Source organism: Engystomops pustulosus, chromosome 8 (assembly GCF_040894005.1).
Source record: "Engystomops pustulosus chromosome 8, aEngPut4.maternal, whole genome shotgun sequence".
Classification (NCBI taxonomy): Eukaryota; Metazoa; Chordata; class Amphibia; order Anura; family Leptodactylidae; genus Engystomops; species Engystomops pustulosus.
This window is the reverse complement of record NC_092418.1, coordinates 114,750,259-114,774,703: the sequence shown is the minus strand read 5'-3', so window position 1 is coordinate 114,774,703 and position 24,445 is coordinate 114,750,259. Positions and strand designations below refer to the sequence as shown.

General features: G+C 41.6%; 2 protein-coding genes across 5 annotated transcripts in view; one reads left to right on the top strand and one right to left on the bottom strand.

Moving 5' to 3' along the window:
* CHPF (chondroitin polymerizing factor) overlaps nt 1–3,964 on the bottom strand; it is a 19,902-nt gene extending 15,938 nt beyond the window's left edge. Inside the window, exon 1 of the mRNA XM_072122303.1 lies at nt 3,284–3,964. Coding sequence (XP_071978404.1) covers nt 3,284–3,564 — 281 coding nt within the window. The 5' untranslated portion in view covers nt 3,565–3,964. The remainder of the gene's footprint in view (nt 1–3,283) is intronic.
* Nucleotides 3,965–4,088: 124 nt separating this feature from the next.
* Nucleotides 4,089–22,137, top strand: LOC140075896 (peroxisomal N(1)-acetyl-spermine/spermidine oxidase-like). Of its 4 annotated transcripts, XM_072122300.1 has the most exons (8): nt 4,138–4,178; nt 5,430–5,468; nt 5,721–5,827; nt 5,995–6,069; nt 9,007–9,148; nt 13,028–14,236; nt 18,272–18,455; nt 21,268–22,137. In XM_072122300.1, the coding sequence occupies exons 6-8, from the start codon at nt 13,053–13,055 to the stop codon at nt 21,406–21,408; spliced, it is 1,509 nt and encodes a 502-aa protein (XP_071978401.1). In that variant the 5' UTR covers nt 4,138–4,178; nt 5,430–5,468; nt 5,721–5,827; nt 5,995–6,069; nt 9,007–9,148; nt 13,028–13,052; the 3' UTR covers nt 21,409–22,137. The 4 variants fall into 4 exon arrangements, with proteins under 4 accessions (XP_071978402.1, XP_071978401.1, XP_071978400.1 ...); XM_072122301.1 differs by lacking the exons at nt 4,138–4,178; nt 9,007–9,148 and adding an exon at nt 4,089–4,129; XM_072122299.1 differs by lacking the exon at nt 9,007–9,148.
* The last annotated feature ends 2,308 nt before the right edge of the window (nt 22,138–24,445 follow it).

Below are 24,445 nucleotides of genomic sequence, written 5' to 3'. Positions count from 1 at the left end.
CGAATCTCTGGCCGTAGTCTACACGGTCACATCTGCTGATGGGCTCCATTTAAAGGGATCGTCTACTGGATGGATAATAAATTATGGATTCTCAGAGGTCCAACCATAATCACCAGAAGGGGAAGCTTTTTTTATGCCAACTGAAAAGTTTTAATACTTTAAGGTTTTATTCTGGTCTAAAGAAATAAACACTGAGCAAAAGCCGACAACCTACCTTGTGCTGAAAGGAGGAGGTGGTCATGGCGCAAAAAAAATAAAAAAAATAAAAAATCGTTATACGTCGGATCAGTCTTATTTACACGGGGCAACGAAAACACAGGTAGTAAGCACTCAGCTTTCCCAAGAACAGAAAAAGGTACATTATGTTTTATCTTCCGAAATTCCCCAGCAAAACCCTCTGGAGCAATGATTGGAATGGGGGGGGGGGGGGGAGGCGGGGGGGGCGACGGATCCTTCATTCACAGGAAGCGTCTGTTTACACTGTACACAGGAGCAAATTGCAGGAGGACAGTACATATTGTTTTGGTCCTGGTCAAAGGTCAAACCTATATATTCTATGGGAATGACCTAAGGGGTCATCCCTGGTCCTTCGGAGAAGGATCTAATAAGGAAGCAAGACGATTATCAGAGTACAGTGGGATCAAGGCGGAGAGACCCTTATCTGTTACACAGAATATAATAGGGGTCCCATCTGTTATCTAATAATCTGGCATCAAAGAGACTCCAGGATTTGGGGAGGGATTAGACTGCAGTGTGCACAACCACCTTACCGAGCTCCTCATGTACAGTAGGGAGCAGGGAGGGGGGCACATGTGACACAAGGGGGTCTTGCTGTGATATATACTATAGGTGCTGCATTATTAGGAATCCTGGTAGTTTACATGTCACGGATTGCAGTCGCACCGCGGCAATGTCACAGATGATTTATGCCCCAAAATCCTGCAGGTCCGGATTACTGGTGACATTTTCGTGATATGGACGGGTAATGTCACATGCCCATAGCGACACATTGTAATGTCACATAACATGCAAGTCAGCAAGTAATGATAGCAGGTTCAGGGAAAGCTGGGTGACTACCACTATGGCGACTCATCCAGCTCACACCAAAGTAGTCAGGAAGAATTCCAACAATCACACTGCAGTAGATTTCACTTCACTCTATTCTAAGGTCAACTGTTACATTTAAGCTAATGAGCCAGAAGCGATAGATCCCCATCCTTGCTGCAGATTCAGGGGTTGTTACACTGTCTACTCTTTCACTCTGTCAGTAATTACACCGCCCCCCCCCCCCCCCCAACACACACACACACACTTGTAACAGCCTGTGAATCAGCAGCATGGAGGGGCTCTGGTAACACACCCCAGGACCTTTCGGGTTCATTAGCATAATTTTAAAAAGTTGATATTGGGAAAAAAGTAGGCCATAAATGACAAATACAAGAAGGTTTCCAGTGTCACAGTGTCTAGATCTATGAATAGGTGTCCATGGCTCTTACAGTTCCAGAGGTGGCTCCAGCAACTTGTGACATCACATCCCGGGTGCATGTTACCACTGAGCCAATGGCTTCTGAAGGAGCGGAATGTGCCTGCTTAGCCAATGATTGGCTCAGTGATCACATCATCAATGGACGCCATGTCATAATTTCCTCTACAAAGGGAATGAAACTCTAGAGGGGGGGGGGGGGGAAGATTGTCTAGCAGAAAATAAGTAATGGTTTGATTTCTACAAAGCTTAACCCTGTGAGGTTTACCAATTCTCAGAAACAACTACATATTTGTGTGGAAAACCAGCTTTCTCCTAGAAAAACTATATGGCTAATATAAATACAATTATTCGAGGCCAAGTGTTTTTGGTTAGGTTTTGGTTAAACAAAACAGTCACTCCTGCTACTTCATCCCCCAAAACCCTTAGGACTTGTCAGTGACTTTGTTACGCTGCCACTTGGCTAGAATAACCGGCTATATGGCAAGCGACTTATATTGTGGTGTGTCATGGCAGAGCACTCATGACCAAGGGCAGCACGGTGGCTCAGTGGTTAGCACTACAGCCTTGCAGCGCTGGGGATCTGGGTTCAAGTCCCATCCTGGTCAACATTGCAAAAAGTTTGTATGTTCTCTCCGTGTTAGGGTACATTCACACACATGAATGGGGAACGTATACTTACGGCCGATATACGCCCTCCATACACACCTATGGGCTCACGGCCCTGTACGGGAGCGGACATGTCCTATCTTTTCCAGTATTACGGCGCCGTATCTCCCTATGGAGAGGGGCGGGGTAGAGCAGCGCTCATCCCCTGCTCCTCTCCGCAGCGCCGATGTACATTGTGTGAATGTAGCCTTAGCATGCGTTTCCTCTGGGTCCTCCGGTTTCCTCCCACACTCCAAAACATACTGGTAGGTTAATGAGATTGGGAGCCCCATTGGGGACAGGGACCGATTTGGCAAGCTCTGTGCAGCGCTGCGTGCTATATAGATTAAGAAATTATTAAAGTAAAAAGTTGAAACTTTTTGGGACTGTTGCATCACGATCACGCGGCTTACCCATAAACTGGTTATAAGAAGCGCAGCTACAATGTAAACGCCATTTTATAGGCTGGGGTTACGCACGGTTACATTGTAACAGCACTTATATTGCCCGTCCATGTGATCACAGCGAAACACTGAACAAAAATCCAAACCTGCGACATTTTTTTAATCTCAAGTCACACCCAACACAGGATACAATATATCACCCATACAAATAGTCCGAAATTTGGGCAGTTTATAACAAAACCTCAAATTCTGGATCAAGCGACCTTAGACTGAAAAAACTGAACCATATAAATATTCAACACAACCAAAATTTGTTCTGAAAACAGAATTATCAATCTACAGCCACCACCGACTTATCTGCACTGGTGGGTCCAATCCTCTACTATGGGAAGTTTATGGGCAACCAATATGATCAGAAACATTCAACAGAACCCAAAGTTACCAAAAAACCACCCCAGTCAGAAAGAGCTGGTCACACGTGTGGGGAAACCAGAAGCCAAGGAAGTCTTTTAACTATAATAAGATAATAGGCATGTGCCCGGACACTTGGCGCTTCTGTTCCCGGAGCTAATGACACGGCGCGGAGTTAGTCACCGCTTAAAGGCTCATTACAGACAATTTGACTTTCCTTCCATAGAAAGTTACAAAGACTCGGAGAAGTGGATGAGTTTCCTTGAGTTATAGTACCGTGCGCTCCAGGGGAGGACCAGGGGTGGGGGTTGTAAGGGGGACAAAGACTCCTACTCACCGGACAGGTTTCTTCTGCGCCTTCTGGGGGTCCGGCGGAGTGTACGGGATGATCTTGGGTTCGAAGTTCTCATTGTTCTCCATGGGGAAGGAATTGGGTTTCCTTACGACACTCACATCGTGCCCAGAATCCGATAGTCCTCCTTGCCCAGCGGAGAATCTTGGGCCACAAGGATCTTCTACCCAGGTGACGCTGAGCAAACTGAGGGTGAAGCCCAGAGAGATGCCCACCACCACCGGGCCCGCGGGCCGCAGAAGGGACAGCACCATGGATAGTCTCATTGCCAGGCACAGTCAGGAGATGCCAACCAGCACCAGGGGGGCACTGGACTGCGGAGAAGCGGGACTGTGGGGATGACCTCAGTGACCCCGGGGCATCTCCACCCCAAAACTTTACAGTCCCAAGTGAAAGGTGATGGAGGAGGAAAACTGGGGGTGAATTAGAGGGCAGGGGGAAGTAGATACAAAGTAACAAGAGGAAATCAGAGGAAATGGGATGTAGCAGTATACAGGAGACCCCTGACCCCAGGCAGTGCAGGGTGTAATGGGGCTCAGTGTCCTCTCCTCCCGGGTGGTCTCCGCACACACAGCCCGGGCGCCTCCTCCAGATCCCGCAGTTCTCGTTCCATTCACTCCTCTTCCTCCTCCTCTAATAACAGCTCCCAGCAGCCCCCTTACGTGTCACCTCTCAGCACCACCCCTTCCCGCATACGTCATCACCCCTTACCCCGCCCCCTCCCTCATTCGCTGAGAGGCTTGGAACGCAAATGCAGGAAGCACGGCAAGGCTAAGCTGAGATGTGATTGGTCTGGAAATAAGTGGGCGTGGTAAAGGGCGGAAAGCTAAGGTGAGTCTGATCTGCATACCTTGCGGAGGGCGGGGCGGTGAGTAGCAAGGTAGGCTGAGCCGGGACCCAGAAATAGAAGAGACTTGATACATTGTATTGCAGTTCTCTATGTTGATCCGATTATAAAACGCAGGGTGTGAATGGACGGCTGCTGGAAACTTTATATTGTTAATTATAAAGAGGGGCGCCATGTATTACATAAATATCCTATCAATATGAGGAGGGGCCCTCTTTGTAGGAGCTGTCATGTTACATAGATAACTGATATGAATGGCCCTTGTATAATGCTGAATTTACCTCATTTAAGGGAGTTTTGTCCCTAGAGATATGTATCCCTTCCCTTCTTACATGATGGGGGGTGAGGGACTGACCACTGGGACCCCCACCATCAGTAGAATGGGGGGTGGGGGCATAATAGTCTCCCTGAAACGCTACGTAATGTCGGGGTGCAGCCACCTTCATATATGTATCTACTGGGATCATATGGTCCAAACTGAATACACTCAGGGGGTCTTACTTGGCATCCAGGGCCCTTCTGGCTGATCCCGTAGAAGACCCCCACTTCACGGATTATACGGACCATATGATACCAGTGTCATATACAGAACCCCCATGGATAAACATGATTGCAGTATAGTATATTAGTCTGGTGAGGAGCCCTACTATCTTACGGCTATAAGTGGTTGGGGTCCCTCATATACGCCATATCTGATGGATTCAATAGCTATAAAGTGCGCTTGAAGGAGAGAGAAGAGGGAAAAATCCCAAAAACTAGATCAAACTTCATCTAGAAGAGAATATTTATGGTTTAATACGGAAGTACTATATGGCGGTATAACAAGTGTAGGCTAAAGTGACCTGTCCTAATGGTAGAATTGGGTCCTGACATAACTCTTAATAACAAAATGTTTCGTAACTTATATTAATATGAGGGCCAACGCCTGCAGCAGGCATACCTGGGCAAGTGCCGGGGCCCAGAGCTGCAGGGGGCCCATATGGCCGAGTCTCAGTCCCTAAAACCCTGGCAGTGCCTGATAAGGGGTGAGGGGGGCTTTACATTATTAAACTATTAGGGGGCTGTACATAAAATAACCAGGACAGGGCTGTTTGAGAATGATAAACTGGGGAATATTTTCGTTTCTGAATTTCTAATGAGTTCACTGCAAAGGGGCCTACTGAGGTTCTGTTGCCCAGGGGCCTACTGAAACCTGGAGCCGACCCTGATTAGTATATTATGTTTTTCAATTTCTTATAGGGATATTTGGCTGTACAAACACTTAACCACTTGTATTCTCTCTAGGTGCTCCTGTTTACCCGTGAATGCCATCGCATCCACATGGTACGGTAAACATTTTGTATCACCTCCATTTCCCTTTTGATTCATATTTTATTTGTTCCCATTGTGAATGTGATTCTTCATCTCACTCATCCCTCAAGCTCTTTGTATAGTTCACTGCTATAAGCGGTTTAATAACCGCTAGATCCTGCAAGTCCGGATCTCCCTCCATCACATGGCAATGTATAAATATTGTGTTATCGGAATGACATAGGGTTATATTGGAATGTAAAGACAAACTTATTTTTCTTCTAGATCCTATGACCTGTTGTGTCACTCTCCGCCTTATCTTCAGAGAAGACTATAAAATCCAGGCAGAGGAAATGAAATCTATACTGAGAGTCCGGGGATATACGAATGAGGTAACTGTGGAGGCATATGAGAGGATGGCATAGCAGGATGAGGTGTACAGCCAGATACATAGATCCAGAAATGTCTGAATTTACTGCAGATGTTCCTCCTAATTTTCCTATTCTAGCAGTAAATGCCCTATAATGTGACTTATTGCTCTTCCCATCTGTATTTCCAGGTGTGCACATGCGGGGAAATTCCATCTGTCATTACAAAGGTGTTCTTGTCAGCGCTGACGTCTCTTTCATTGGTGGTTCGTATCTGGGACCTTATTGTAGTGTCCTTCATATGCTAAGTCCATGGTGTAAATGCAGTTCCCCCATGTGGATCCGTAATTAGCAGCTGAGTGATAGGTGCGGCCCCCATCTATAAACTTGGCCACAGTTTGGGCTTTTACCATGTAAGTAATCCCATTGTTACTGCTGTCTCTGTGCAGTGACAGGGTTAATTCCGTTTGCACTGAGATTAATGCATTTTAATTGGAATAACCCACTTTTGTGCAGCTTTTGTTTAGTGTAGATAGGTCACAAAAGGGAATTCCCTCTCCTGAGTGAGGTATGGGGAGGGGGGCTGCCAGAGACAATGAATATGCTAACGGAAGGTATTGTCATCCAGCTGAGGACATTAGGGGGCAGACGTGTCGCCTCCTAGACATAGGCTGCTCAGATAGGTAAATGATCACACTGTGCCCCACTGTCTGTCCAGTTATGGATGACCTATTCAGTGTCTATACAGTTATAAAACCATCTATTCAATGTAATCCACATAGTATGTCATTGATTGGTGGTCCAACCCTCCGAAATCCAGTTCTGATCCCCTGTACTGATATTCTATATAAGCAGTGCTGAAAGAGAGGGTCCCTTTTACTCTGTTGAGTAAATCCCCTTTGATCTCTCAATCCATTTAAAGGGATGGGTGATCACTAGATTGTGGGGCCCTAGATTCAGGGGTAGATTTTGCGCACAATCCAATAACAAAATAAAACAAAATTTCCATAATTCTAATAATTGTATATTTTTCAGACTCTTGCGGCCACGGTCACACACTGAGGCACATTTGCACCAGTTTTCTAGTGGACTTTCTAGTGCAAACTGCCTGCACAGGTATTTAAGAAGTGTCTGTGCCACTATTGTGTCGCATGGGACCCTTTTGTGTTGCAGCTGCACTACCGTGCGCCAGATTTAACATGAAGGTCAGACAGAACTTTGTCGCACGCCCCATGTTAAAAATAGACCAGAAAAAAGGTGGTGCACTCTGTCAGGCCAGTTCAGGGAGCACCAAATTCATGAAGAAGGGGTGCCCAAAATCATGAATCTGCCGCACCCTGCATTATACACCAGGCAAGCCACACTTAGTGCAATGTGAACTACTCTTAGTAAATGTGCCCCACTGTGTCCGAATTGTGTTTTGAAGTGTTTTTCAAGCACAGAGGAGAGGAGATTCTGCCAATCAATCACAATTGCATTTACACCTAAAACATATGCGAATAGGAACAAGCAAAACACACACTTTTCATAGTTTACTAGCAAAAATATAGTTTGGATGATATCTACTCATTGGCCTAAATTTATTAAAATGTTTGCGCCAGTTTTCTGTCTGAATTTGCACTAAAAAGAACGTGCAAACTGTTCCGAATGTATTTATGAAGTGTTTGCGCCAGTTTTGTGTCTACACTTAAAGGGGTTTTCCAGGGAAGAGTCGAACCATGCGACACATTTATTACTGTTGACAGAATTGTGTTGCACGCTGTATGTTAAAGGTGCAGCCAAAAAAAAAAAAAAAGTTGGTGTACACTTCCCGAGCAGTGCAGGGGGGGCGCAAGATTAATGAAGAACAAGCATCAAATTCAATAATCTGGCGCACCCTGCACATTAGTGAGGCACACCACACATAGTACAGACTGCACTACTTATGATAAATGTGAGCCCTGGAAACTGCCAAATCCCCTGTGAGCTGAAAACCTCAGCAATATAATCCTTTCCTCCCCTGATACATTGTAGCAAAAGAGTCCGCGCAGGTACATGTATCAGTCTGGAGTCCAGGCTGTCGTCCACATTGGGTACAGAAATGTCCATGTCTCTTGTCCTATGGATGAGAAATTAAGGCACAAAAGTCTAAATTTAGTAATAGAACTTCAATATCCAGTTTTCGGGTAAATGCAGCAGTGAAGAGAATATATTGGGGATGGCTTTTATGGCTTCCTTCTTTTAGGCGACTTTATTTTGGGAAATGGGTCATGTAGGGTGACAGGATTACAATTCACAAATAAGGACGGATAATCAATATTGGATCTGCATAGAGTATCCCCACTGATCAGCAGCGCCACTTCTGCAGCCCAGGCATCGATAAATAATGCAGAGCTGCAGTACCAAGCACAGCCACTATATAATGTACGGCGCTGTGTGCTTTGTAAGCATTAAAGAGACTACAGAACTGAAAATATTCAAGAATATCCCTTTAAATCACCTTGGGGGAAAAAAAAGAGGATTGGTCTGGATGTGAGGGTGCTTTGCATTAGCTGCCCCCTGGGCGACCATCATATTATTTTTTTTTTTTCCTTAAATTCGCTGACTTGTAAATGGATTTGTCCTTGTAGGGAGATTTCTGTACATTTGTCCCTGTGTCCAGCACATGGGGCTCACACTGGGGTCTTTATCTTATCATTGTCCTTTATTGCTAACTGCTTCAGTCCATGAAAAGCCCCCTGTGGGGGTCTCCAAATAGACTTGATGCCATGATGTCTGGCCCACAGGGCGGGGGGTGGGCACCCTGCTATGATCAAAGGCTTAGCCATATTTAGATGAAGTGGGCCACTTATCAGTATTGGGCAAAGCTGCTTTATCAGCCCATGACAACCACCCAGGGCACATGGAAGTATTTTCTGTTATTTATTAGGGTCATTTGCCCCCCTTACATGGGTGACAAGCAGACTAGAGTGCTCATAGAGGTTGTTGACCAGTTTTTCGATGTCAGTCTTTAATGTAGTTGCATTGCATTCATGAATCAGGCTGCTCTGGCTGAATGGAGCTCAAGGTCCTTTCCAGATAGGAGTAGTGCAAAGAATCCTGGGAGCAGCCTTTATGGGGGTGACCTTAAATTGGGGTAAGGGGCGAGTGGGGTGAAATTATTAATAATTCTGAGTTTATGGTTGTGTGGGATGTGATATATTGTGTATCTTATCTCATTCCAGTAATAATTGCTGAAGGGGCAGAAGACATTGACCTTGAAGGAAATATTAACCTGGAGTAATAAAATCCAATCAGTAAAGGGAAACGTTCAGGAAATACTCTGCAAGTTGTGTCATTCAACTAACTCTTAAAGGGGTTGTCCAGGTATACAAAGCATTGTTATTTTATTTCTCCCAAAAGCAGCGCCACACATGTCTACTGGTGGTTCTTGTTATTACAACTCTGTTCTGTTGAGGTTAATAGTGTACAGTTATAATACCATATCCAACCGTGGAGCGATGTGGTGCTATATACAGCCCTTTAAGAAGGTTGTACCAAGTTTAAATGAAGGGGTCATCCAGAATTGATTAACCAAGTCAGCTCTGTAGTCTCTCACAAAGCACAGCGCCCTATACTGTATTGTGGCTGTGCTTGGTATTGCATTTAAGTCCCATTCACCACCCCCCGGCCAATTCTTTGTACTGGACAACCCCTTTAATATTTACCAATACTTTGATTAAAATACTTTTATAAAACCCATTTCTTAAAGGGATGGGCTACACCTTTATATTGCTTTATTGAAGAGTCAGAATAACACGGCTGCTTTCTTCCAGAAACAGCGCCACTCCTGTCATTGGGTTGTGTCTGCAATTGCAGGGGCGTAACTTGAGGGGGTGCAGAGGTTGCGGTCGCACCCGGGCCCAAGAGGTTTAGGGGGCCCTTATGGTGTCACTTTCCCATATGAGAAGACTATTACTATAAACCATACATTATAGTCGGGGGCCTGGCACAGACTTTGCACTGGGGCCCCTCAGCTTCTAGTATATACTGAGTATATGTATGTACCCAGTGATGTTAGACTGTCTTGTTGGCAGTCACGGCACTTGCCATCAGGTCCCCCGATCACCCAGCTGCCCCCCCATTCCCATCATCTGACCGTCCTGCTTACCCAGCAATGACTAGTATATGCAGTGATACATTGTATCTCCTGGGTGTTCGCCATGTCCTATGCAGGATCTCTGCCAAGGCCGCGCTTGTGATGTCTTTATGTTACTTTATTCATTTCTTGTTTGTATGACTTTTTGTAAGCTGTTTCCATAGATAAGACGCGGTGGATGTCTCCTTCATGATCCTGGTGGGATAAGCGGTGCTGTTTGTGTCTGACGGCCTCTCTTCTCCATTGTCACATAAGGGGCCAGCAGCTTATAAGAATATAAGTTTTCTTATCTGAAGATCATTAATGTGGGGCAAGGAAGGTCGAAAAGCAAGACAACGGCTCCCCAGCAGAGGGCGCATGACTCAATAGTTCTACCTGCTTACTTTTAAAGGGCTCCTCCAGATACATTTTTTTTCTTCCGGTGTTTCAGCTGCCCATTTACTGTAAATATATGATTTTTGTTGTTGTTTAGTCTTTCTTCTACCCCTTTAAAGAGAACCCGTCAGCAGGTATGACCAGGTGGACTGCAGACCTTTGTGTATGGTGTTAGTAGCAGCAGGACTGTAAAATATGGATTTATCTTCCTGGACTGCAACTTTTACAAGTGTACATGTCCTCAAACTGCTGTGCCCTTATCTCTCTGTACTTTGTGTTCAGTATTGTCCCTGGAGAGATGTGTTAACATACCTTTGTGTTTGTGATTGGTAGCAGCAGAACTGTGAAATATTGATTTATATTCCAGGACTATAGTTTTTCCAAGTGCACTGGGGACATGTCCGCAAACTACTTTGTTCTTATCTCTCCTCATTGAGTTGCCCCACAGTAGTATATCAGATGCCTGCTACAGCTTTTACTCAGAGCTTTGATTACGCCCCTATAATTACCATCATTATGCCTATACATGGCCTAGATAAATGTACAGGCAATTGCTTACATAACAATTCCGCGATACCTCTAGTACAGCATCTATTACATTCAGCGTTCCAGATTCCACTCTTATTTTCCAAGAATTTTTTTTGCTACTGTTCAAAGGTCTGAGGATGACTGTGCAGGACGAATATGGACATTCATGTTCTGTACTCAGTCTTTAACATCTGCCACCTCATTGGACTGTGTGGGGTCAAGGTTCACGGATCCGAGTACAACCTACTGTCCCTATAGGAAGATCCTCACGGAATAGGAATGAGCAGTGTCTGAGCTGTAACACCTGGGAAGAGTCTCTAGGATTCTGTCATTGTGGGAGATCATCCAGATCCTCAGGGCTGTCCGATTATTTTTCGTGAGTAGAGGCTCTGGCTAGTTTGGTCTTAATTAAAGGTGATGTCCAATTTAGGTATCTAAGAAAAATTTTGATACACCTATCGGGTATTTCCTGTGGATGTCAAAAATGGCTAAAATAGTTTCCTCTTCCTTACTAACTGTGGGTTAGCAATATTTTACTGTGCAAACTTATGTAGAATTCTGGATAAATGTGTCTTATTTCTAATCGAATTAACTGATGTCTTATACTCTAGTCACAAGTCACACCCCAAGCTGCATATAATTTTTTTTGCAGAATTCTGCACTGCACTGAGGTTAGTAGCTTAGTTAGTGTTGCAATGATTGCTTCAGCCTAAGAACAACAGCTAGCAGACAAAGTCAGAATTTGGATGCAGCTTTGAATGTGAATAGAGTGTGAAGCTAGGAACTTGTCATTCATAGATCATTTATTTTATATATAAATATATTTATTGTGTTTAAAAAGTTATTCTTAATTTTTTTTTTTTTGCCTAAATAGACCAGCCCTTCCATTATTAACACATTGGGGGTCATTTACTAAGGGCCCGATTTGCGTTTTCCCGACGTGTTACCCGAATATTTCCGATTTGCGCCGATTGTACCTGAATTGCCCCGGGATTGTGGCGCATCGGCGCCGGCATGCGCGCGACGGAAATGGGGGGGGGGCGTGGCCGAACGAAAACCCGACATATTCGGAAAAACCGCCGCATTTAAAAACCGAAAAAGTGTCGCTTGGGGAGCGCTTACCTTCACCTGGTCCGAGGTGGTGCATTCCGGCGCGATGAGATGACTTTCAGCGCAGCAGCGCCACCTGGTGGACGGCGGAGGAACTACCTTCATAAATCCCGGCCGGACCCGAATCCTGTGCAGAGAACGCGCCGCTGGATCGCGAATGGGCCGGGTAAGTAAATCTGCCCCATTATCAGTGATGTCCCAGCTGCTGCATATGCAACAACCTGTCAATCACCACCTGGGGGGAATACAACCGGATACAAGCTATGAGACCATTGTATAGTTCAGCACTGTAAGCAGCCAAACCCGACCACATTATTTGTGCCGTTTTGGCTGCTAGACACAATCCATATAACACAATACTGGGCATGAGCTAGAAATTAAATTGGTCGCAAAGATCTTATTTAGCTCCTTTTTTTTCTTAGAGGGATCATAAATATTTCAACAAATTTTGCATACGTCACTAGTCCAGTGTGTGTACACGAGGAGTCACACTATATCTGACCATAATATGACTTGCATTTTACATTATAAAGCAGTTTTTGCCTCTGCGTTTCTGTCCCTGATTCACAATTGGCTGGTGGCCGGAGACTAGCTACTATGACATATGTAATATTGGGGTGAGATAGAAACTTGCTGTCATCTTGAGCAGTCTCTTTCTGTTTGTATGTCTCTTCCGTTACTCATAAGCATCAACTAGATTATACAGGATCACAAAGAAGCAGTGACTTGTATTAATGTGAATAATTGAAATAAGTGAAATAGAAAACTTACAGTTATCTGCAGCTGCCTGTGACGTTCATTCTCACTCTGCAGTACGCTCTCCTCTCCATTGGATTCTTCGGGGAGCTGTCATCTAATTCTCTGTAAGCTGCAGTCAGGCCTGGGAGACCATATTGGAGCAGAGATTCAGAGGATTGGGGGGGAGATGAGCCCGATAAGTGGAGACAGAATCATTTTTCTCGGATATGATCTATTACAGAGTTGTTGTAATTACTTATTCTATTGAAACAGGAAAATGTTTCTTGTGTGACTTCTTGGCCTTAGACTTGAGATAACATTGTGTATTTGCTTTGTGTTCTCTTTTATTACACCAGGTCCTCCTGAAGTCTTACCACCTCCATGGAATCACAAAGAGACCACCAACCCCGGGTGGTTATCATTGGGGCGGGCTTTGCTGGCCTTGGTGCTGCCACCACCTTGGTGAAACATGGAGTGAAGAATCTTGTCCTCTTAGAAGCATTAGATCGGGCCGGTGGAAGAGTTTGGACCCATAAACCTTTTGGAACTGCTGCTCTGGAGCTAGGTGCCACCTGGATCCATGGCCAAAAGGACAATCCCCTCTACCAGATGGCCCAGGAGAGAGGACTTCTGGCAGATGACGAGTTCAAAATGGTGTCTTGCCAACCAGTTTCGGTAACTTCTCAGGATTATTTTTTCAATGAGCAAGGAAAGCTACTTCCCTCAACCGAGGTGGAGCGGGTGACTTGTTTGTTTGGTAGGTTGATGTCTGAAATCAACCAACAAGACTACAAACTGGAATGTGAGTCCTGGTCTGTTGGAGAGTATCTAGATCATGAGTTTGTCTTGTCCAATATTTCCAAGGCTGAGCATTCGGAAGATATCTTTGAGTGGTGTAAGAGATCGGAGTGTGTGGACGAGGCTTGTAACTCCATGTATGAATTCTCGTTGAGCCAGCTTGGCTTTTACACTGCTCTTGATGGACCCTTTTTCAACTCGTTGGGTAGTAAGGGTTACCAGGGTCTACTAAATGTCCTCATAGACCAGCTGCCACCGAATTCTCTACGGTGCCATAAACCAGTTCAATGCGTTCAATGGGAAGGATCGACTTCTTCGGATACGACGGTTTCTAAACATTCGGTCAACGTGGTTTGTGAAGATGGCGAGCGGTTTCCAGCAGATCATGTCATCGTCACTGTGTCTCTTGGGTGCTTGAAGGAACGGGCTTCCACCCTATTTGATCCTCCACTTCCGAAAGGAAAGATGGAGGCCATCCAGAGACTGGGATTTGGCACAGTGGCCAAGATCTTCTTGGAGTTCTCGAAGCCTTTCTGGCCAGAGGACTGTGCTGGAATACAGATGGTGTGGGAACAAGGTCCAGAGAGCCCCAAGGGTTATTCGGAGGGGAGCAGACAGCAATCATGGCATTCAGAATGGTTCAAGAGGATCGGAGGATTTGACTGTGTTCCAATGCATAGAAGCACCCTGTGCGGCTGGATCACTGGACTGGCTGCGGAGCATATGGAGACCCTACCCGAAAGTGAGGTGGGGGATGTATGTGTCAGGTGAGAAACCTATTCAAACAGACAAAGGGGACCTGTTGCATGGATTGGGGCCACCATACCACCAGCTTATGACGTTGGGATCCCAAATCTGTTTAGCTTACCCCTGCATGCTACCCAAATTTGGAGAAAACTTTGGGGAAAGTCAATCCTGCAGGAAGACATATAAGCCATTTCTTTGTTTTCAGAGGCAAAATTAATAGTAAACCCAATGAAACACCCCCCCCCCCCCCAAAAAAAAATGTATGTGACATTGGGGTCCGAAATCTGTTGAGCTTACCCCTGCCTTCTACCCAATTTTGGAGAAAATTAGAGGGAAAGTGGATCCTGCATGAAGAAATATAAGCCATTTCTTTGGGTTTCCAATTCTTGTTGCCTCTGAAAACACTGCAACACCCCCCCCCCCCCAAAAAAAAAATGTATGAAAGTAACCATATATACAATTGTGTCCCCATGGTTACAGACTACATGGCAACCCATTGTAGTCTGAGCCTAAACTACTGCTTCAGACTTTCCGTGTAGTCTGTAGCCAAGAGGGACACATACATCAGTACTGGAGCTGTATACACAAAAGATTTTATCTGTATAAAAGGGGATGATGGCTCCTACTCCATGTAGTGTTCCCAAACCAGTGTCATGGAATGGCGAGCAGCTGCTGGACGCGCTGTGCTCATATTTCATATGTAAAACCTGTGGTTTGGGCAAACATCTAATATTATAAATGTGCGGTTGTCATACCAGGGGCAGGGTCATTTGCATTTGTCTATTTTCCATGTAAAGAGCAGTGAAAACAAATCTAAAACTTTACTGGATGAAACATTATTATACCCTCTACTGTATTTCCTTTAACTTGATATTTGGATCTAACCACTTTATCTCGTGAGAAATATTGTTAAGGATCTGATCTCATAGGGGCCTTATACCAATGTACCTGTAGAGGTGGATGGAGTAGATTGCCATAGAAGAACCACTGACAACCCGGGGCCAAAAGTACTGTAGTAGGGAATGTAAAATGCCCCCTATGCACAAGGATATAACTACTATAATACTGCCCCTTATGTACAGGAATATAACTACTATTATACTGCCCCCTATGTACAGGAATATAACTACTATAATACTGCCCCCTATGTACAAGAATATAACTACTATAATACTGCCCCCTATGTACAGGAATATAACTACTATAATACTGCCCCTTATGTACAGGAATATAACTCCTATAATACTGCTCCCTATGTACAGGAATGTAACTACTATAATACTGCCTCCTATGTACAGGAATATAACTACTATAATACTGCCCCCTATGTACAAGAATATAACTACTATAATACTGCCCCCTATGTACAAGAATATAACTACTATAATACTGCCCCCTATGTACAGGAATATAACTACTATAATACTGCCCCTATGTACAAGAATATAACTACTATAATACTTCTCCCTATGTACAAGAATATAACTACTATAATACTGCCCCCTATGTACAGCAATATACCTACTATAATACTGCCCCCTATGTACAAGAATATAACTACTATAATACTGCCCCCTATGTACAGGTATATAACTACTATAATACTGCTCCCTATGTACAAGAATATAACTACTATAATACTGCCCCCTATGTACAAGAATACAACTACTATAATACTGCCCCCTATGTACAGGAATATAACTACTATAATACTGCCCCTATGTACAAGAATATAACTACTATAATACTGCCCCCTATGTACAAGAATATAACTACTATAATACTGCCCCTATGTACAAGAATATAACTACTATAATACTGCCCCCTATGTACAAGAATATAACTACTATAATACTGCCCCCTATGTACAAGAATATAACTACTATAATACTGCCCCCTATGTACAAGAATATAACTACTATAATACTGCCCCCTATGTACAAGAATATAACTACTATAATACTGCCCCCTATGTACAAGTATATAACTACTATAATACTGCTCCTTATGTACAAGAATATAACTACTATAATACTGCCCCCTATGTACAAGAATACAACTACTATAATACTGCTCCCTATGTACAAGAATATAACTACTATAATACTGCCGCCTATGTACAAGATTATAACTACTATAATACTGCCCCCTATGTACAAGACTATAACTACTATAATACTGCCCCCTATGTACAAGACTATAACTACTATAATACTGCCCCCTATGTACAAGACTATAACTACTATAATACTGCCCCCTATGTACAAGAATATAACTACTATAATACTGCCCCCTATGTACAAGAATATAACTACTATAATACTGCCCCCTATGTACAAGAATATAACTACTATAATACTGCCCCCTATGTACAGGAATATAACTACTATAATACTGCCCCTATGTACAGGAATATAACTACTATAATACTGCCCCCTATGTACAAGAATATAACTACTATAATACTGCCCCTATGTACAGGAATATAACTACTATAATACTGCCCCCTATGTACAGGAATATAACTACTATAATACTGCCCCTATGTACAGGAATATAACTACTATAATACTGCCCCCTATGTACAGGAATATAACTACTATAATACTGCCCTCTATGTACAAGAATATAACTACTATAATACTGCCCCCTATGTACAAGAATATAACTACTATAATACTGCCCCTATGTACAAGAATATAACTACTATAATACTGCCCCCTATGTACAGGAATATAACTACTATAATACTGCCCCCTATGTACAGGAATATAACTACTATAATACTGCCCCCTATGTACAAGAATATAACTACTATAATACTGCCCCCTATGTACAGGAATATAACTACTATAATACTGCCCCCTATGTACAAGAATATAACTACTATAATACTGCCCCCTATGTACAGGAATATAACTACTATAATACTGCCCCCTATGTACAGGAATATAACTACTATAATACTGCCCCCTATGTACAGGAATATAACTACTATAATACTGCCCCCTATGTACAAGAATATAACTACTATAATACTGCCCCCTATGTACAAGAATATAACTACTATAATACTGCTCCCTATGTACAAGAATATAACTACTATAATACTGCCCTCCATGTACAGGAATATAACTACTATAATACTGCCCCCTATGTACATAGAGCAGTATTATAGTAGTTCTACTGTTTCTATGTATAATCTTAAGTACAAGGTTTTGGCACCCCATGACCACTATCGTACCTCTGGACTGCCGTAGACTCAGTCTTAAATTTTCAACTCTGTGTCCGGTGACATGGCTTTAAACTAAAAATAAACATCCCTCTCCTGACATCCTGATAGTGTCAGGTTTACCAATATTCATGGTCAACAGATAGGACTTTATTACCCCCTTTGTGATGTCTGTATGACCCTGGAGAGCTTGTCATCATGAGACGCCCTATTAACTCTTCTGCTTCTATCACTCCCTCTTATGGGTGCATATAATTATGTGCTTACCATGGAGTAAGGGGATTATTTGGAATTCTGTCCTACATCCCCTTGAGGAATACTACAACCCCCAATATTCAGTGGCTCATAACAAAGAACAATGGAACCTATGTAATATTACATACAGACTATACGGTAGATTTTAGATTTTGAGGGCCCCTTTAAGAGTTTTAATGATCCATTTCTGGACTATGGGACATCACTTAGAGGAAAGCGCTCGCTTCATTCCGCCCCTTGAAGTAGTTCCTGCCTTCCACCTGATTTGTCTTGCTGTCTCTCCGGCACTTAGCTGGAGGCCGCAGGTTTTATCCCGGTCCCAGCCTTCTCCACAGAGCGGTATTATAAATGTCTCCAGCTGCTATCTGGGGAAAGCTGAGTGAGGGAATCACCGTGATGAGGCTATTAATAGTCCCACTTCCATTGAATTAGCCGCCTTCTCTCCAGTAAGTAATTCACAGCATTTCCATCTTGGCACTTGCTGAATCATTAAGGTTCCTGCGGTATTTCATTTAGATTACATCCAGCGGCTATTAAACTTTTCTTTATTCATTTTTCTTTTCCTTAGACTATTAAAGAAATTTACGGGCTGGCCAGTGACAGAACTGCGGGGGGTCCTACGCTCCACATGGCATAGTAACCCCTATATACGAGGGTCCTACACCAATGTACCTGTAGGGGTGGATGCTGTGAAGGAACAGAGGGCCCTAGCGGAGCCACTGCCCTCTACATATCAAAGGAAGTCTGTACGGGTAAGTAGTATAATAGAATACAACTACTATAATACTGCCCCCTATGTACAAGAATATAACTACTATAATACTGCCCCCTATGTACAAGAATATAACTACTATAATACTGCCCCCTATGTACAAGAATATAACTACTATAATACTGCCCCTATGTACAAGAATATAACTTCTATAATACTGCCCCTATGTACATGAATATAACTACTATAATACTGCCCCCTATGTACAGGAATATAACTACTATAATACTGACCCCTATGTACAGGAATATAACTACTATAATACTGCCCCCTATGTACAGGAATATAACTACTATAATACTGCCCCCTATGTACAGGAATATAACTACTATAATACTGCCTCCTATGTACAAGAATATAACTACTATAATACTGCTCCCTATGTACAAGAATATAACTACTATAATACTGCCCCTATGTACAAGAATATAACTACTATAATACTGCCCCTATGTACAAGAATATAACTACTATAATACTGCCCCCTATGTACAAGAATATAACTACTATAATACTGCCCCCTATGTACAAGAATATAACTACTATAATACTGCCCCTATGTACAAGAATATAACTACTATAATACTGCCCCTATGTACAAGAATATAACTACTATAATACTGCCCCTATGTACAGGAATATAACTACTATAATACTGCACCCTATGTACAGGAATATAACTACTATAATACTGCCCCCTATGTACAAGAATATAACTACTATAATACTGCCCCCTATGTACAGGAATATAACTACTATAATACTGCACCCTATGTACAGGAATATAACTACTATAATACTGCCCCCTATATACAGGAATATAACTACTATAATACTGCCCCTATGTACAGGAATATAACTACTATAATACTGCCCCCTATGTACAGGAATTTAATTACTATAATACCGCCCCCTATGTACAGGAATATAACTACTATAATACTGCCCCCTATGTACAGGAATATAACTACTATAATACTGCCCCCTATGTACAGGAATATAACTACTATAATACTGCCCCCTATGTACAAGAATATAACTACTATAATACTGCCCCCTATGTACAAGAATATAACTACTATAATACTGCTTCCTATGTACAGGAATATAACTACTATAATACTGCCCCCTATGTACAAGAATATAACTACTATAATACTGCCCCCTATGTACAAGAATATAACTACTATAATACTGCCACCTATGTACAAGAATATAACTACTATAATACTGCCGCCTATGTACAAGAATATAACTACTATAATACTGCCCCCTATGTACAGGAATATAACTACTATAATACTGCCACCTATGTACAAGAATATAACTACTATAATACTGCCACCTATGTACAAGAATATAACTACTATAATACTGCCACCTATGTACAAGAATATAACTACTATAATACTGCCACCTATGTACAAGAATATAACTACTATAATACTGCCCCCTATGTACAAGAATATAACTACCATAATACTGCTTCCTATGTACAAGAATATAACTACTATAATACTGCCCCCTATGTACAAGAATATAACTACTATAATACTGCCCCCTATGTACAAGAATATAACTACTATAATACTGCCCCCTATGTACAAGAATATAACTACTATAATACTGCCCCCTATGTACAAGAATATAACTACTATAATACTGCCCCCTATGTACAAGAATATAACTACTATAATACTGCCCCCTATGTACAGGAATATAACTACTATAATATTGCCCCTATGTACAAGAATATAACTACTATAATACTGCCCCCTATGTACAAGAATATAACTACTATAATACTGCCCCCTATGTACAAGAATATAACTACTATAATACTGCCCCCTATGTACAAGAATATAACTACTATAATACTGCCCCCTATGTACAGGAATATAACTACTATAATACTGCCCCCTATGTACAAGAATATAACTACTATAATACTGCCCCCTATGTACAAGAATATAACTACTATAATACTGCCCCCTATGTACAAGAATATAACTACTATAATACTGCCCCCTATGTACAGTAATATAACTACTATAATACTGCCCCCTATGTACAAGAATATAACTACTATAATACTGCCCCCTATGTACAAGAATATAACTACTATAATACTGCCCCCTATGTACAGGAATATAACTACTATAATACTGCCCCCTATGTACAGGAATATAACTACTATAATACTGCCCCCTATGTACAGGAATATAACTACTATAATACTGCCCCCTATGTACAGGAATATAACTACTATAATACTGCCCCCTATGTACAAGAATATAACTACTATAATACTGCCCCTATATACAGGAATATAACTACTATAATACTGCCCCCTATGTACAGGAATATAACTACTATAATACTGCCCCCTATGTACAGGAATATAACTACTATAATACTGCCCACTATGTACAAGGATATAACTACTATAATACTGCCCCCTATGTACAAGAATATAACTACTATAATACTGCCCCCTATGTACAGGAATATAACTACTATAATACTGCCCCCTATGTACAGGAATATAACTACTATAATACTGCCCCCTATGTACAGGAATATAACTACTATAATACTGCCCCCTATGAACAAGAATATAACTACTATAATACTGCCCCTATGTACAAGAATATAACTACTATAATACTGCCCCCTATTTTCCAATTTATATTAAAGTTTGATTTGGATACAGTGAATTACTGTTATGAGCTCTGATGTCCTGATTATGTACCTATTATAATGGTGATTTTTTATTCTGCTGTGTATTTTAGAAGCCTTTGCAGGTGCTATTTGCTGGAGAAGCTACTCACCCCAACTTCTACACTACCACACATGGCGCCTTTATGAGCGGAGTACGGGAAGCAGAGAGGCTCATAAAACTATATGAGAGCAGAATGAGCTCGCGCCTTTAATGCATCCATCAGCCATTGTGTCTGCTCTAGCCGGTATCGGCACCGGTGTGTCTGTGGCTATATGTGCCGCCAGTGACCTCGGACTCTGCACAGCTATACATTATGACATGTTGTTTTCTCTTACTTCCTTATAAGTCACCGGCCTCCATACTGTAACCTGAGGCACTGAATGTAGTAAAACTGTAACTCCTGCTCCCAGGATTCGCGTGGACATGGGTGCCATAGGTGGGAGACACTTGTCTACATAATCCACATAATCCGTGTTCTTTTCATATATGGACTTACAGCGACATAAAGAGCGTCACCTGCTCGTTACATAAAAATCACAGCTTCTTTCCTTAGTAACAAGTATTGGTCCATTTGTTCTTCATACGGAAGAATATTGCAGATTATACAGGAAGCTTTGCTGGTGTGTAACCTATAGACAACCCGAAAGATAAGGGAAGAGATTCTGCCGCCTTCATATATATGTGATTACTGATGATTAATATTCAAGTGCAAAAGGGATAACGTCACATTCTGACTAATAATTTATTACATTTATATAAAGTTATGGGAATTTACATAGAAAAAATTTTACAAATGAATAATGTATTTATGTTTAATGTGTATTGTTATATTAAATTATAAAATCATTTTGACAAATAAATATTGTATTTGTTTTATATTTCACAACTAAATGACATTGTTATAGTAGCAAGACAAGAGGACCTGGGAAGAACTACTATAATACTGCCCCCTATGTATAAGAATAAAACTACTATAATACTGCCCCCTATGTATAAGAATAAAACTACTATAATACTGCCCCCTATGTACAAGAATATAACTACTATAATACTGCTTCCTATGTACAAGAATATAACTACTATAATACTGCCCCCTATGTATAGGAATATAACTACTATAATACTGCCCCCTATGTACAAGAATATAACTACTATAATACTGCCCCCTATGTACAAGAATATAACTACTATAATACTGCCCCCTATGTACAGGAATATAACTACTATAATACTGCCCCCTATGTACAGGAATATAACTACTATAATACTGCCCCCTATGTATAAGAATATAACTACTATAATACTGCCCCCTATGTACAAGAATATAACTACTATAATACTGCCCCCTATGTACAGGAATATAACTACTATAATACTGCCCCCTATGTACAGGAATATAACTACTATAATACTGCCCCCTATGTATAAGAATATAACTACTATAATACTGCCCCCTATGTACAAGAATATAACTACTATAATACTGCCCCCTATGTACAAGAATATAACTACAATAATACTGCCCCCTATGTACAGGAATATAACTACTATAATACTCCCCCTATGTACAAGAATATAACTACTATAATACTGCCCCCTATGTACAGGAATATAACTACTATAATACTGCCCCTATGTACAAGAATATAACTACTATAATACTGCCCCCCTATGTACAGGAATATAACTACTATAATACTGCCCCCTATGTACAGGAATATAACTATTATAATACTGCCCCCTATGTACAGGAATATAACTACTATAATACTGCTCCCTATGTACAAGAATATAACTACTATAATACTGCCCCCTATGTACAAGAATATAACTACTATAATACTGCCCCCTATGTACAAGAATATAACTACTATAATACTGCCCCCTATGTACAAGAATATAACTACTATAATACTGCCCCTATGTACAAGAATATAACTACTATAATACTGCCCCCTATTTTCCAATTTATAATAAAGTTTGATTTGGATACAGTGAATTACTGTTATGAGCTCTGATGTCCTGATTATGTACCTATTATAATGGTGATTTTTTATTCCGCTGTGTATTTTAGAAGCCCTTGCAGGTGCTATTTGCTGGAGAAGCTACTCACCCCAACTTCTACACTACCACACATGGCGCCTTTATGAGCGGAGTACGGGAAGCAGAGAGGCTCATAAAACTATATGAGAGCAGAATGAGCTCGCGCCTTTAATGCATCCATCAGCCATTGTGTCTGCTCTAGCCGGTATCGGCACCGGTGTGTCTGTGGCTATATGTGCCGCCAGTGACCTTGGACTCTGCACAGCTATACATTATGACGTGTTGTTGTCTCCTACTTCCTTATAAGTCACCGGCCTCCATACTGTAACCTGAGGCACTGAATGTAGTAAAACTGTAACTCCTGCTTCCAGGATTCGCGTGGACATGGGTGCTATAGGTGGGAGACACTTGTCTACATAATCCACATAATCCGTGTTCTTTTCATATATGGACTTACAGCGACATAAAGAGCGTCACCTGCTCGTAACATAAAAATCACAGCTTCTTTCCTTAGTTACAAGTATTGGTCCATTTGTTCTTCATACGGAAGAATATTGCAGATTATACAGGAAGCTTTGCTGGTGTGTAACCTATAGACAACCCGAAAGATAAGGGAAGAGATTCTGCCGCCTTCATATATATGTGATTACTGATGATTAATATTCAAGTGCAAAAGGGATAACGTCACATTCTGACTAATAATTTATTACATTTATATAAAGTTATGGGAATTTACATAGAAAAAATTTTACAAATGAATAATGTATTTATGTTTAATGTGTATTGTTATATTAAATTATAAAATCATTTTGACAAATAAATATTGTATTTGTTTTATATTTCACAACTAAATGACATTGTTATAGTAGCAAGACAAGAGGACCTGGGAAGAACTACTATAATACTGCCCCCTATGTATAAGAATAAAACTACTATAATACTGCCCCCTATGTATAAGAATAAAACTACTATAATACTGCCCCCTATGTACAAGAATATAACTACTATAATACTGCTTCCTATGTACAAGAATATAACTACTATAATACTGCCCCCTATGTATAGGAATATAACTACTATAATACTGCCCCCTATGTACAAGAATATAACTACTATAATACTGCCCCCTATGTACAAGAATATAACTACTATAATACTGCCCCCTATGTACAGGAATATAACTACTATAATACTGCCCCCTATGT